Source organism: Rhinoderma darwinii, chromosome 2 (assembly GCF_050947455.1).
Source record: "Rhinoderma darwinii isolate aRhiDar2 chromosome 2, aRhiDar2.hap1, whole genome shotgun sequence".
NCBI classification, from domain to species: domain Eukaryota; kingdom Metazoa; phylum Chordata; class Amphibia; order Anura; family Rhinodermatidae; genus Rhinoderma; species Rhinoderma darwinii.
Genome location: NC_134688.1, coordinates 464,541,552 through 464,558,597, shown reverse-complemented (window position 1 = coordinate 464,558,597; position 17,046 = coordinate 464,541,552). Strand labels below are relative to the sequence as shown.

The following is a 17,046-nucleotide window of genomic DNA, read 5'->3' as shown; positions in this document are numbered from 1 at the left end:
CTGGAGTCTCACAAGACAACACGAGGTAAAATGATAAAATCTAATAGGAAAGAACCAACCTGTCCGATCTTTTACATGTGCATTAAAGGGTATATGCACCTTGAACATCCCCTAAAATGTCATTGACACATTAACTGATTTCCATGGGACAACCCATTGAAGATATTATACAGCATGGAGGACATCAGGGGCCCTTTTATTTGAACAATCAATAGGGTTTCCAGCTCTCAGACTCGCACCAATGACATCTAACATGTCTCATTTACTTGTCAGAATATGGGATTCTTTAATTGAGAATTTTACTCCTAATTTTCACAGAAGAGGCGTATCTTCTAGTTACATTGTTTAGAGTTTGAGTTTAGATATTATGGGGAAATCAGAATTAATTTTATATGGTCTTGCTTGGATCTTCTTTCACGACTCACTTAGGCATTGCCCCCCCCCCCCCCCCCCCCCCCCGCTATTTTATTGAAACAGATTATTATAGGACTTCAAGATCACCTCTCACTAGGAAAATTATTTTCAATGCAACTAGTAGTGGGCATTAAGTGTGCCCAAATTTGCTTAACCTAGACTGCCTTTTAGGACCATTATAAACTGAGTCTACTATCCCAACAATTAAAATGGATGTCTACTATAGAAAACTAATTTTCATATACTCTATTAGGGAATTCTGAGTTAATAGAGAGGTGTCCACTGTTCAGGATCCTCATCTCTTGGGCAGTGTGGAGAGCAGTTATAAAGAGCGTCTCTCTCTTTGGAGGACCTGTCCTGTCCTGAATTACACAGATAACCCATTCATATGAATGGGCACTGTGTAATTCTTAATTTCCCCTGTGGTGGCACTGTAGGGAAATTGAAAACTTACTGCCAGGTTTTCCCACTGATTAATGCTGATCGCTGGGGATCGGGATGCTTTGTGATCAGCTTATTGTAAAGGGACCATTTTAACAAGTTGGGATTTTCCAAAGTAGAGCACCCCTTTAAAGATTTATTATGATGGGTCACTGCTCATATATGCCTTTGCAGTTTGGTGATAACTAACCTATTTACTGTTTCATCCCAAATGTTTAACTTTTATACAAAATTCCATTTAAAGTTTTAATATTTCTGTTTCTTCTTTTCATGTTGTCAGCTTCCAAGCCTCAAAAAGGTCCTGATGGAGCAAGACGTGGAGAGTCCCATCTCGATAAGGCAACCAAAGCTCCCAAAACAAGTCAGGGAGGACAAGCAAAAGTGCACAAAACGGAAGGTCCAGAGATATGTACGCAAGGATGGAAAGTGCAATGTTCATCACGGGAATGTTAGAGAGACCTACCGCTACCTGAGTGATATCTTCACTACTTTGGTGGATCTGAAATGGAGGTTAAACCTGTTAATATTTGTCATGGTTTACACAGCAACATGGTTGTTTTTTGGAATGATATGGTGGCTTATAGCATACATTCGAGGAGATCTGGACCATTTACAAGATAAAAGCTGGAATCCATGTGTAGATAATCTTAATGGGTTTGTTTCAGCTTTTTTGTTCTCAATAGAGACAGAGACAACTATTGGGTATGGGTATAGGGTTATCACAGACAAGTGTCCAGAAGGTATCATACTTCTACTAGTACAGTCTGTTTTAGGTTCAATTGTCAATGCTTTTATGGTTGGCTGCATGTTTGTTAAAATATCCCAACCGAAAAAGAGGGCTGAGACGTTGGTCTTTTCAACCAATGCCGTCATCTCCATAAGAGATGGAAAACTGTGTCTGATGTTCCGGGTGGGGGATCTCAGGAACTCACACATTGTAGAGGCATCAATAAGAGCAAAATTGATCAAATCCAAACAGACGAAGGAGGGGGAGTTCATACCACTGAACCAGACGGACATCAATGTTGGGTATGACACTGGAGATGATCGCCTATTTTTGGTTTCTCCTCTAATCATAAGCCATGAAATCAATCAACACAGCCCATTTTGGGATATTTCAAAAGCTCAGTTACCAAAAGAAGATCTAGAGATCGTGGTCATCTTGGAAGGAATGGTTGAAGCAACAGGTAATTTCAATATAACTTTATTCCTTTTAAATTAGAGTTGTCTATGGTTGTGGTCTCTACAGTCTGTGTTATGACTATGTTGACATTTTAGAATAGGTGGTGGGTCCAAGAAAAGCATTTGATGGGTCCAAGGTCTTCAAGTTACTGCTCTAGAAAGCCGGAGCAATCAAAGAAAACTCAAGCTCCATATGAGCTCTGTGCAGGTGTTTTTCTTGTTGGACTCAAACCCTTGTGCCCAGAGATGCATAGCAACATTACTAAACACTAAGCCACCCTATCACTTGTAAAAGGTTACAATAGATAGGATTGGTGACAAGGTAACATAGATAAAAGTCTACGACTCAAGAATGCTAATGACTCTTGGAAGGACTGCATGTGACCACCTCTAGTTATTCACTTTTAATGAACTTCGTAAACCATGTCAACATGGAACGGAGTGCTGGAACTCCCTATGGAAACATCACATTATTGACTTTGTGTTATAGAGGTTTAGTCTCTTCAACGCGGTAAAATGGCAGATGTAATGTTACCCAATATCACAATTTAGTCCAGAAGTATTTGAGCACTTACACAATTTTCATAATTTTGCCTCTGTACAATACCACCACAATGGGTTTGAAACAAAGCAATGAAGATGTGATTGAAATGTGGACTTTAAGCTTTTAAAAGGTTCACCGGGCTTTTCATATTGATGGCCTATTGTTAGCAGGAAGCCAATAAAATTGCCCCTTTTGATACATTAGAGAGACTTCAGCGAAATTATAGGAGAGGATGAGAGATTAAAAAGATCTCTTCCCGCTTCCAAAAATGGGAACAGATCCCAGAAAAGGCAAAAAGAGCAAACTTTCCTGAAGTTTTCCTCCGGAATCCTTAGAACTTGAACCTTTCCGTGACATTCCTTTTAAATGTCTGTTTTTGAACATCTGAATGGTACTGTCGATCAATCACATTTTATATTGCATTTTTATGTATGTTTAGAAATATTTATGTCTAAGTGCCATTCAGGAGCTTATCATGAAAGAATGGAAACATATGCCCCACACTAGCCCCACCCCTTATTACACTGACCACACCTCCAAAACCAAGCCTAGTTACAACCTCAAGATAGTCTGATGTTCTTCGTGTTGGTCCTATCACAAAATAGCCTAAAAATGGGTAAAACAGAAAATAATTTTATTAAAAGTCCCTATAAATTCACTGTACCTAAAAGTTAACTTTAAATAAATATATTTCAAAATTTATAGTTGTGAACGCTAAGAAGGGTTAAATAAAATAACGATCCACTATAGAGCTGTAGTATTAGAGTTAAGTAATTGAAAATAACTGTATATCTTAACTCTGACAGGCACTAGCCTTGTAAAATACATAGTGTTTAGACTGATTCACTATTAAGGCCCACCGACATGTTTTGCCTGTAATAGGAGTCTTCGGGGGCTGTACTTTTCTGCACTCCTCTTCACACAGGTTACATTTCGGCCAATCAGCAGCCACTTGAATGTAGCTATGTCTACCTGTGGTAATATCTGCAGTCAGAGAAGACAAGGATGGCCAGTTAGGGAACTTCTACAAGAGGAAGACCAAGCAGCTGCCCAGGGTCAAATGGCCCTCACCCAATTATGTATATTCAATTCCAGCCCCAGAATGATGAAATCTTAATGCCACCAGGCCACGTGTGTGTGCCTGCAGGGGCAGGGGCCAATTCTGACATTCGCTTTAGGGGGCCCTATGATTTCTATTTTTGCCCCTGTTTGGTAAAAGGTATTAAAAATGCGTTATGTTCAGGAATGATGCCAACAATCCAGGATGATCTTAATTCTGGACACTTGGGAAGTCATAAAAGATGTCCGTGAGTCACATGAAACTAAGACTAAGCCGCATTGTGGTCTGCCTGGCTACATAGTTTACTATATAATAAATTATAACCTACAGTATGGGCAAAAAGTGGCACATTTTTCTCCCTCTTATAATCTATCACTCGCAAGCTGGCATAGACGACGTACCCCAATATATCACTGTGCATTAGGATCACTGTCACAGAAGTATATATCTACCCATATACTGCTGGGATATCCTAGACTTTGACTACAGGATAAGATCAAATAAATAATGCTTAAAAAGCTGCTGCTAAAAAGCATCAACCTTTATTAATATTTCATTCCCTTTGACTAAACCAGAATAAACCCTGCAGCATTTTTAGCATTTTTCAGTTTACTTTTGAGGCTAAAGTAACATGATATAAATGGGGGGTCATTATAGCTAAAATCAAAATAAGGCCCACAATAGTGTTGGCCCTTATAATGCCCACTGCCCCTTCCCTCCATTGTAGCTTCACTTTTTGTATGCCGACTCGGGCTTATGGATAACGGGAGACTTGTGCAGGGACGCATAGTCCATAGGAAAATGGGGGTAGGGACAAGACTAACCTGAGTTGTACTCACCTTCTCATGGGCCCTATAGCAACGCTGTCGGCCGCCTCTATGATATGTAAGTCCTTGGCTTAAGCCCTCTTGCACTCGACCGAGAGCAACTCGAGGCGTTGTTCACGGCATCCGAGTGGCACCCAATTCACTTTAGTGGGTCGGACCCGGCTTTCCGATCCATGGAAAAATAGAACATGTCCTATCTTTCCACGGGACTCGGGCGGCACACACGGTCGTGTGCATTAGGGCTTAAAGGGCTCGTTTAACAGGTATAAATATGGTGAGAAGATCCCGGCTGCAGACAATTCATGTAACATTTATGCAATTCAAGTCATGCAATCTCTTCCCCGTTGAGTTACTGTCCAGTTACCATTTACTTCTGTCGGAGCACGATGGCGGCAATACTGCGCCATAGTATTAGTTGTGCATTTCCATTGGTGCATCTGATAAATATGATGGAGCAAATGAGAGCGGAGAAGAAACAGACAGTAGATCATCCAATATTGAGCACTGGAAGGACTAAACTAGGAGCAAAACATATAATAGTCCAGATCTTAATAATCATAACCTTTCGTGTATGTTCACACAGGGCGGATACACTGCGTAAAAGTACACAGCATATCCGGCCTAATACCCGCAGGGAATTTGTTCGAAAGACTGCACTAAATTGTAGTGATTTTCGTCCGAAATCGCTGCTGTGGAAAGCAGAGAAGAAAAAAAGTCAATATTTACCTTAACTGCTATAGTGACGCATCCCCCTGGTCTCCGTGCAGCCTGACCTCCGGTGGTGACGCTGCAGCCCATGTGACCACTACAGCCTGTGAATGGCTGCAGCTGTCACATGGGATGAGCGCAAAAAAAATGAAAAACGTCTCAGAAATTTACATGTGGTGCGTTTTTTTAATCCGCAGCATGTCAATTGTATTTGTATAATCGCTGCTTTTTTGTTGCGGGTAAAACCTGCAACAATTAGCAGATGTTGCGATTTTTGCTGCGGAAAAGCTGCCATTCCGCCGCAAAAATCACAACCTGACATATATACTTACTCAGAATTCTGTGCTTCTACGTTTCGTTCCATGTGAACGCTGCAGCTAATCACAGGCTGCAGCGGTCACATGGGATGAAACGTCATCCTAGGAGGCCGGCCTGCAGGACGGCAGAGGGACGCGTTGTCTTGGCTATGAAAGTATGAAACGTGCAGTTTTCCACAGCGGTCATTCAGGCCGAAAAACTGCACCACAATTTGGTGGGGTTTTTCGTCTGGAATTCCCTTCAGTGCCCAGGGCGGATACGCTGTGCGCATTTACGCAGCATATCCGACCCGTGTGAACATAGCCTTAGGTGTTCCCTTTGATCACAACACTCATATACATATCAGATTTAATGTCCTGTTATATCACAGTATTATGTTTATAACTCATATACAGTGGATATAAAAAGTCTACACAAGCCTGTTAAAATGTCAGGTTTTTGTTACAAAATCAGTCCAAGATGAATCATTTCAGAATTTAATGCTGAGAATAATGCTGCCTCCACCATGCTCCATAATGCTGCCTCCACCGTGCTCCATAATGCTGCCTCCACCGTGCTCCATAATGCTGCCTCCACCGTGCTCCATAATGCTGCCTGCACCGTGCTCCATAATGCTGCCTCCACCACGCTCCATAATGCTGCCTCCACCACGCTCCATAATGCTGCCTCCACCAAGCTCCATAATGCTGCCTCCTCCAAGCTCCATAATGCTGCCTCCACCAAGCTCCATAATGCTGCCTCCACCAAGCTCCATAATGCTGCCTCCACCACGCTCCATAATGCTGCCTCCACCACGCTCCATAATGCTGCCTCCACCACGCTCCATAATGCTGCCTCCACCATGCTCCATTATGCTGCCTCCACCGCGCTCCATAATGCTGCCTCCACCGCGCTCCATAATGCTGCCTCCACCATGCTCCATAATGCTGCCTCCACCATGCTCCATAATGCTGCCTCCACCATGCTCCATAATGCTGCCTCCACCGTGCTTCACTGTGGGTATGGGGTTCTTTTAGTGATGTGCAGTGTTGGCTTTGCGACAAACATACCTTTTGAAATTATGGCCAAAAAATTCAACCTTGGTCTCATCAGACCATAACACGTTTTCCCACAAGCTTTTGGCAGACTTGATGTAGGTCTTTGCAAAACATAGCCGGGCTTGGATGTTTTTCTTTGTTAGAAAAGGCTTCCGTCTTGCCACCCTGCCCCACAGCCCAGACATATGAAGAATACGAGAGATTGTTGTCACATGCACTACACAACCAGTACTTGCCAGAAAGTCTTGTAGCTCCTGTAATGTTGCTGTGGGACTATTGGTAGCCTCCCGGACAAATTTTCGTCTTGTCTTTTCATCAAGTTTTGAGGGACATCCAGTTCTTGGTAATGTCACTGTTGTGCCAAATATAATCCACTTATTGATGACCATCTTCACTGTGTTCCATGGTATATCTAATGCCTTGGAAATTCTTTGGTACCCTTCTCCTGACTGATGCCTTTCAACAATCAGATCCCTTTGATGTGGTGTAAGCGCTTTACGGGTCACATGCAACAAAGAAAATGTCAGGAAAATCCTAATAGAACAGCTGAACTTCATATGTGGTTACTCAGAATCACTTTAAATAATGGCAGCTGTTAAAACTATTTAACATGAGTTTAACTGTGATTGGCTAATTCTGAACACAACCACATTCCTAATTATAAGGAATGCAACCCCATTATTGTAGTTTTGTTATTTTTATTTTTCCACCTAGAAAGATTTCAGTTTGTTTTTCAATGGAATTGTACAGATTATGGGTCACATTAAAGGTGGAAAAAGTTCTGAAATTATTCATCTTGTACGGATTTTGTAACATGACAAAAACCTGGCATTATAACAGGGGTGTGTAGACTTTTTATATCCACTGTATAATATATATAATAAACTATAACTAACTGCTGGGCAATTGCGGTTACCAAACGGCTAGTCTCAGCATGTCCTAATGTACCAAATCAGCCGAGGAAGCACAGCGTGTCCACCACTGCTCCAGAACTGCAGAAAAAGAGTACAGCAAGTCTGCAGATTTATGACTGTGAGATTTAGTTCTATGTTAATGAATCTCAAGGCATAATTTGGACTCGTTCCAAAGCTAAGCTGTTTAACTCTCATTTTATGTCCTGGAGATACTGTATCAAGGTACAGCAGAGACATGCCGCTCATTTCCCCTCATTCACCCACCACCTTGTGGTCCTACATGGTATTGCTCTTTGTAATGACTAGACCTATTTTTGCAATTTGTGCCATGGGCTGTTCAGACAGCTATAACTTATTTATTTGTCACTGTTTGTGTAAAATTTTTCCCATTTGCATAATTATTTGCAATTTTTATTCATAAAAGGTTTCTAGATGGGAGTCCTGGGAGCCTTTAGTATTGAGAATGTACCATTAAAAAACAGCATATCTTTTACATTAAATTACTAAGTAGGCATTTACTGTTTTCAGCAGCTCACTTTCCAGCTTTGCTGTGTAGACTGAGGCAGAGACAGCAGAGTCATCTCATTATCATTAAAAGGACAAAGGATTTAATGACATCTCTATTGTCATGCTGGATTTACACAACTCGGGAGCCCCCGTCCATGAGGGTTTCAATTGAGAGAACAGGCTACATGTGATGATTTATCACTATGTTCCTCTACTGTTGGTGTTCACCCACGTTTATAGTCAGGTAAAGTGATCTAATAATAGGTCATCATGGAATTTATAGTATTCAGTAGGCACGCGGAACTACAATGTAATAAACAAGTTTGGAAGTCTATGCATTTCATCCCTTTTTCACGGGATTGTCCCACAAATTGAGCCTCAAAGGGTGCATGGTTATGCAGATATGGCCAAAGTGGGAGTTTATTAAAGGTTTTGTGGCCATTCCTGTGTGGATTAGTGGCAGAGCTTAAAATGTCCCGCGAATGGGGATAAAATGTTAAAAAGTATGATCCACGGATGGTGCAAACAATTATTGTGGATCTGCATTGATCATTTGTGAGTTTCACACTTAAAGGCTATGTACGTCCTTGAAATCATTTATTTATTTATTAATAAAAATGTCTATTGGTGTGTTTTGTGCAACTTTCTAAATACTTTATATTAAAAATTATTTTAACTTTTTGAGATACAGCTGCTTTGTATCCTGTATACAGAGCAGCTGAGATCTCAGCTCAATGGGACTGACTTTTTAGTGAAAGCGGGTCCTGTGTGTCTCTGACCACGCAGGATCCACCTGTAGTCTTAGTTATGAACCTAGATGTGATCGGTAACAGCCCCCGAACCCATCAGTGCCGCTGACCTAACGAATTTAGGTCTCAGCGCACGATACAGCTGCTCTGTATACAGGATATAAAGCAGCTATATCTCAGAAAGTAAACATAATTTTTTTAATAAAAAGTATATAGAAAGTTGCACAAAGCACACTGATGAAAAAATAAAAATTTCATTTCAAAGGTGTACATATATAGCCTTTAATCCTAATCTAATGTAGTGAAATCTTGGCTCACAAGGTACCAGGAGTCAATTAACCAGCAGCCTCTATAGGGATTCATAGTGGCCACATAGAAGATGCCTCGTACCTCCTATACCTCAAAGACCCATCCTGGAAGGCAGTGGCAGACACAGACTGCTGAGGGCCCCTGTGCAAGAACAGTCTATGGGCCCCTCGCCTTCAATATCTCATTATAAATCACCCCTTATGTCTCTCTTACAACCTATGAGTAATTGTTAGCCATACAATTCATTAGCTCAGACATTTACATGCAATTTAACAGACAGAAGAAGGCAGCTTTAAGGTGACAATGGACCCCTAACCTACTGGGCACCTGTGCAGCTGCACAGGTTGCACCAATGGTATGTCCGCCCCTGCTGGAAGGTAAGCACTTCCACAACTCGAAACTGGTAATAGTCCATGTATCATTGGAGGTCTCTGTCTCATGTTTTATAAATTATGGCGAGCTGTCTGTCTTTTGCTCCAAGGCGCGAAGCTGCGCTCAGGATATATATCGCTCGTAAACATCTGCCGAGCCTCATATGTTTATTTTATGAATAGATAATTTCATCCGCAGATGAAGAGAAGCCCGGGAGTCCTCACTTTTGTCTGAAAGCCAATGTTAGACACTATAAAGAGATGATACAGGTGCTTCAACGCGGGGAGTGGAAAAACAACAGCTCGCGAGTAACAACTACGCTTTTATAGGGTGCCGGCGGCACGGTTCATGTTCGTGCCATAAAAAAAAAGGAAGGTCGATAAGCGGCAGGTGCTGCAAATGAGCTTTTTACATAAGACCTAGTCATGCAATGTGGAGAATAGCAACGTTTCTGTATACCGTGTATATGTATGCAGTGGACCTCAAAAAAACTGAGGCGTTACCTGGAGCTCCCGGACCCCAATGCAAAATCTGTAATAGGGCCCCCACCTACCATGTGTAACTTATAATACTGGTGTCTACTTATGTGGCCGAGGGGGCCATGGGCTCCCACAGGCACCAGGGCCCACATGCGACTGGTACTTTTGCACCACCGATAGCTACACCCCTGGCAAATAAGAACCCATTGCCCCATGTTACACTTACAGGGGTCCAGGAAGCTGAGATATGAAGAGCTGTTTTTTATCCCATGTGATCACTGCAGCCTGTGATTGGCCGCAGTAGTCACATGGGTTGAAACGTCATCCCAGGAGGCCGGCCTGGATGAAGAAACACAGAATTCTGGGTAAGTATAAGATATTTTTTTTCTGAGTTGCGTTTTTTGCGGCGGAATCGCAGCTTTTCCACCACAAAAAAAGCAACATCTGCTATTTATTGCAGGTTTTACCTCCCTATTGAATTCAATGGGGAAAAGCCGCAACACAAAAGCAGCGATTGCGCAAATACAATTGACATATTGCGGATTAAAGAAACGCACATCAGGTCAATTTCTGAGCAGTTTTTCCACTTATCATTTATGCAGCGTGTGGAGGAGGTTTGTTCAAATATCATCCACTCTGCTGCTACTGTATTATGCTGCGGATTTTCTGCAAAAAAAAAAATCTGTTGCGGAGAATCCGCAGTATTTACACTACGTGTGAACATACCCCAACAGTTACTGATATCAGCACTTCAACAGTATACTTCTCTATGGTAACAGGAGGCCAGCAGAATTCTAAACGCAGCTCTAGTTGTGACTGGAGTATAAAACAGGATGTATGTCAAAATCTCGACAAGTCACTCAATGTTATATTAAGATTAATATTGTGGAATTACGCCTTAAAGGATTCTTCAGAGACCTAGGACAGACTAACAATACGTCCCATCAGTCAGCATTATCTTTAATACGCAGCCTGCTGCACTTCCACCAGATCTCCTATAAAGATGGTGCTTCGACTTACAGGCAGGTTGCCACGCTGCTACACAGTCACCATCTGTACGCCAGTAATGGTAGGAGCACGACTGAATTTCCCAGCCAGAGAGCTTGACAAAGAAGTATTATAATATAAAGTGAAATATAAATGTGACTCTTACCCTAATATAATAGAGGAGATGAATATAAATTGCTGTGAAAAACCCAGAACCCTCTTTGCCTGCATTAAGATAGTAGCAGACAATACTGATATTATTTCGTTTAATAACAGGTTAATATTTGTCTGTTTCTGCAGAGAATATGATTATTATACACAACCCCTTTCCTAACATGACATCTGGTGCCCTTGTAGGTGCCAGCATCACACAGGCTTCCCCTGTGCAGATTGTGATGCCAAGATGTCCAATAATTAGTTACATTGCAAAAAATCTGGAGTTCAAGAGTGAATTGTCTCGTCTCAATGATTTCGCTATGACATTAACATGGATGAAGGCTCTGTCCGTTCGACTACATATTATTGAGAAACCTTGATCAGGGTATATAGACGACATTCTGTCTAGGATAATTGCAACATCATATGCAAAGCCTGTTTTTTTAAAGATGAAATTGAAATAGTTTTTTTGTTTTTTTTTTGGGGGAGGGTTGGATAGCTATATGCATACCAATTGGCGTCAGCTATAGCGGCAGGATTTTCCCATGTAGATGTTTCCCATAAAATTCTACGGTATACTACAACATATTCTGTTGATACGCAAAGACAAATTTGCCAAGGTAGAGGTTCCTTGTGCCCACCAGGGCAAATGTTTCTGTGGTCCACCCTCCATCTATACAGAATATGTCTACTTTTAATTACACTGTAATCTTAGTTGTTATAGTTGTCAACACAGGACATATCATCAATAAGATCCAATAGGTTATTTGTGATCATCCCATAAGAAATGGATCCTAGTTACAAGTTATTGCTTTAAAGTCACCTCCAAATAGATTGTCTTCTGCTGGACCTCTGGGGTAATTATTGTGTCAGAGCCTGGGTCCACTTGAGGATCACTGTGATGCCAAATAGGCAAAATTTTAGAGGTAACTTGGGGTAATTTTGCCCTCATCCCAATAGGGATTCCCTTTTGTTAGCTAGAGCCTGGAGTAACAGTAGGCACTTAAGGAATGATGACATCAATGTAAAATTGTAAATGCCCACTGAATACAGTTGGCGCCAGGTATAGCATAGGTTTCTCTGCAGCAGATTTGTTGGGATAATGAGCAGTTGCACAACAACACTTCATGTGATCGCTGGATTATCCAGTAGTGCTCATTGTTTCCCCCTGTGGTGTAAAATATTAGTGATACATTTTCATATCTGATCAAATCTGTGTTTTTGGACTGTGGGGGTTAAATGTAATGTCTATAAATATATGGCAACTCCTGCAATTCCATTCCCAGCCACGTACACTCCTTAAAGACTGTGGTGGCTTATATTAATTCTACTGTTATTGAAACCATAGTTATTTGATATTCTGGCAGATCTAACAGGCTCTTTAGACACTGGGCCTGATCCCTCCATATGATTAGGGAAGCCGCAATCTTCCATTAATAAATTATAAATATAACCACTGCTCTTGTTTTCCCTGGAGCCCAGAGATGTTGAATTTCCCTGTGGCTTGTGGTACAGTTGTTCAAATTGGCAAAGATTAAGTGATAACATTTTTAGACAGAAAACACACTAAATTATTAGACAGAATTTCTGTCCTGGCGATGGGAACTCTATCAGGGGTAAAACAAAAACCATGGGCCTCATAGGGATACACAGAGTTGGGCCCCTCTCCATCATGACCACCTACCAGCATGTTCAAAACATGAACATTTTATGATTGTTTTCGTCTCCTCTTTGGGCAATTTGGCATTCTGTAATGCAGAGTAATAATACACAAAATTATGTCACAGCATAGAGACATGATGATGTCACAGAGCAGCATTAATTAACTCAATGAAGTTACAGCAGAGGTATGATGAACACAGTGATGTCACAGTACAGGGATAATAAACACAGCGATGTCACAGAACAGGGTTAATAAGCACAGTGATGTCACAGGACAGGGATAATATGTACAGTGATGTCATAGGACAGGGATAATAAACAAAGTGATGTCACAGTACAGGGATAATAAACACAGTGATGTCACAGTGCAGGGATAATAAACAGTGATGTCACAGAACAGGGTTAATAAGCACAGTGATGTCACAGGACAGGGATAATATGTACAGTGATGTCACAGTACAGGAATAATAAACACAGCGATGTTACAGAACAGCGATAATAAGCACAGTGATGTCACAGAACAGGGTTAATAAGCACAGTGATGTCACAGGACAGGGATAATATGTACAGTGATGTCATAGGACAGGGATAATAAACAAAGTGATGTCACAGTACAGGGATAATAAACACAGTGATGTCACAGTGCAGGGATAATAAACAGTGATGTCACAGAACAGGGTTAATAAGCACAGTGATGTCACAGGACAGGGATAATATGTACAGTGATGTCACAGTACAGGGATAATAAACACAGCGATGTCACAGAACAGCGATAATCAGCACAGTGATGTCACAGAACAGGGTTAATAAGCACAGTGATGTCACAGGACAGGGATAATATGTACAGTGATGTCATAGGACAGGGATAATAAACAAAGTGATGTCACAGTACATCGATAAGAAACACAGTGATGTCACAGTACAGGTATAATAAACACAGTGATGTCATAGGACAGGGATAAAAAGCACAGTGATGTCACAGTACAGTGATAATAGTGATGTCACAGTACAGAGATAATAAACACAGTGATGTCACAGAACAGGGATAATAAACAAAGTGATTTCATAGTACAAGGATAATACACACAGTGATGTAACAGTAAAAGGACAGTTACAGTACAGGAATGGTGCAAACAGTGATGTCACAATAGAGGGATAATGCACAAAGTGATGTTATAGTATAAGTATAATAAAGTATAATGTACATGCTGATGTCACAGTACAGGGATTAGACACACAATGATGTCAGAGCTAAGGAATAAATGTCATTATGCATACTGTGACATCACAGCAGAGGAAAAAAATCACATAATGATGTCACAGACAGTACAAGAATAATGCACACAGTAGGGGCATAACGAGTAATGGGGGTTTTATTCAACTTTACTCAATCCTCTACCATCATCTGTAGTCATCAGTTAGTACAAGCCGAGCGTGCATGTTTATGGGGTAGGCGGGAAGGATATCTGTCAGCCAAACGATGAAAACAAGAATGTTTGGACTCAGAGCAAGCAAAGGGTCTTGAAAATGCTGAGGAATTGAAACACATTTTTCATTATACAATAATAAAGCTTTATCCGCTTCTGACAGTTAGGTTGGCTGTTTGCTACCTCAGGATGGTATGGCGGGTGCCGGCTGTTTAAAACAGCTGGTGCCTGCCTGCCACATCCCAGGATCAGAGGTAACTACGATCCCGGCCATTCGGTCAATATCGACCGTGATATCTGTGCATTTAGGCATGGAGATGGAGGGCGTTCCTTCTGTCCCCTGATTTTCATCCCCACGACGAAATTGCCATGCATGGTAAAATACCCTAGGGGGACTAAAAAAAATATTTAAAAAAAAATGTTTAATAACATTTTTAAAAATCCCCAAAAAATGAAAATAACGAAGTTAAAAAAAAGTGCCCATTTTTCACAAAAAATAATGTAAGCAATAAGACATAATTGGAATTTCCGCATCCGTAAAAGTCTGAACTAGTAAAATATCACATTATTTAACCCAGCAGGTGAGCGCTGTTGGAGAAAACAAATTCACAAGCAAGCATTGCTGTTTTTTGGTCACTTCACTTCTCCCAAAAAATGTGATAAAGAGTGATTAAAAAGTCATATGTACCCTACACCGACAAAAAATAAAAAAAAGTTATGGGTCTCAGAATATGGCAACACAAAACAATTTGTTTTTTAACAAGTATATTTTTTTTGTAAAAGTAGCAGATAATAAAAAAACCTTAAAAAAATTAGTATCGCCATAATCCTATTGACCCGCAGAATAAAGTTAACATGTAATTTTTACTGCAAAATGGAGGAATCGCTATTTGTTTCCCATTCCACTCCACAAATAATTTTTTCAGTTACCCAGTTCATTATATAGTATATTAAATCGTACCATTAAAAACTCCAAAACAAGCCTTCATGTGGCTACGTAAACGGAAAAAAAAAAGAGTTTTGTCTCTAAAAATGTGACGATGGAAAAACAAAAATTAAAAAACAAAAATTGCCATGTCTCCAAGAGGTTAAGCAGGCCAGGGTCCCGTGCTTCTGGATGTATACATGAAAGTTTCTGTTCACTGACAGCTATCGAAAATGGTGAGAATTAAAACATAAAGAAAATTAGAAAGTTGCAGAACTTTTTTACTATACAATGATTGAGTTTTAAAGGGGTTTTCCGGGACCTAAATATTGAAAGCCAATACTTCGGATAAGTCATCAATATTTGATTGGTCGGGGACCAACTCCCGGGGTCCTTCATTGTTTACCAAGGTACAACACTGCAGCGCTATCCCGTTTACCAGTTTGGGGTCAAAGTGAGGGCAATATGGTCACGCAGTGTAGGTTGCAAGTTTTTTTATGTGACCCGTATAGAGATAATAATGTAGTAGTGTAGTCAAACGTTCTTGGGACCTTTCTCCACCTAGTTGGCTGTAGATTGTAAAATTCTTCTCAGACTCTCCAGGTGTTTGTGGATCCTTGGGAGACAATGTCACAATAAGACACAGGTCTTCTCCACCTTCGGCTTCATAAACATAAAGCATGTTTACCCCGATTGCCATGGGCTCAAAAAACCCAGTGGGCCTTGGCTTTCGCCAAGGTTTGCATGATACTGACACCAGTCCCGTTATAAGTAATATACACATCAGTATTTTTGGTGTCTATTGAAAATATAACACAAAAGAGGAATTGAAGATGAATTTTATTGCGAAGTCCCCTTCAGGCAGTCCTCATATTACCACAACCTTGCTTATCCTCCAGTGTCCTCCAAGTACAGTACAGTCGGAGAAGTAACCCGAGATATATTGTGTAATTTCAACTATCATTTTAAAGCCTTTCGAGAAGGTGGGTGGACTGCGGGCAACGTCTCTTAAATTTGAGATGCTGAATTATTATACTTTTCTATACAACATACAAAGCCCCAAAAATGTGTCACCAGATGGTTGCTGCCATTCATAGAGGAGGAGTGGGCCTCATGATTCCAGTTACACAGTTATATTTCTTGTATGGTTAAATAGACATATGTCCATCAAGTTTACTCAGGGAAAGGAAGACGGATGTCTGTGAAAAACAAAAATACTAACTTGTTTCTTAACCCTTGTTGATCCAGGGGAAGGTGAAAATCCCTTAAAAGTCATTGTCCAGTTTCCCTTAAAAGGAGATTAAATTCGTTCCGACCCCTCGTGGTAAACAGACCAGCTGAACATTCAACTATTTTATGTATCAGGGGTTAATAACACTTTTCCTTTTGTTGTTTCAAGAAAATCTTCTTGAAGAAATCTACTGTTTTTGCTAAAATCAGATCCTGAGGTGATTGTTTCATAGCTTCACTGCTCTTACAGTAAAGAAGCCTTTTTAGCTGTTGGTGATTGGGGGTTTTCTTTGGGGTGCCATTTGTTCACAAGGATTCTAAATGTATTATCAAATAATTTCTATGTCACCGAATTGTATTAGCTGTTAAAGTAGTTTATTCTGTGTCACAAAATTGTATTCTGTATCACACAAAAACATCAGCAGGTTATTTTGTGTCACAGAATTACAGCAGCGTATTCTGTGACACAGAATGGTATTCTGTGTCACACAATTAAAACAATTGATTGTGCCACAAAATAGTGTTTTGTGTCAAAAAAAATATTCTGTTACAAAATTACGGCAGTGTATTTTGTGCAACAAAATAGCATTCTTTGGAACAACATAGTATTCTGTAGGAATAAGGGATATTGTGTCACAGAAAGGGTTAATGTCATATAACACAATTTATGTGTCACAGTATGTTGCTTTTGTGAGAATGTTTGTTCATAAACGCCTCCTGCAGTCATTAGGTCTATTAAATTTTTTTACACAGAATACAATTTTGTGTGACAAAATATCATTCTCTAATTTGGATTCA

At 40.5% G+C, this 17,046-nt stretch overlaps 1 protein-coding gene across 1 annotated transcript in view; it reads left to right on the top strand.

Annotated features, from left to right (window-relative positions):
• KCNJ6 (potassium inwardly rectifying channel subfamily J member 6) overlaps positions 1–17,046 on the top strand; it is a 158,053-nt gene that overhangs the window by 126,977 nt on the left and 14,030 nt on the right. Inside the window, exon 2 of the mRNA XM_075854607.1 lies at positions 1,136–2,042. Coding sequence (XP_075710722.1) covers positions 1,160–2,042 — 883 coding nt within the window. The 5' untranslated portion in view covers positions 1,136–1,159. The remainder of the gene's footprint in view (positions 1–1,135; positions 2,043–17,046) is intronic.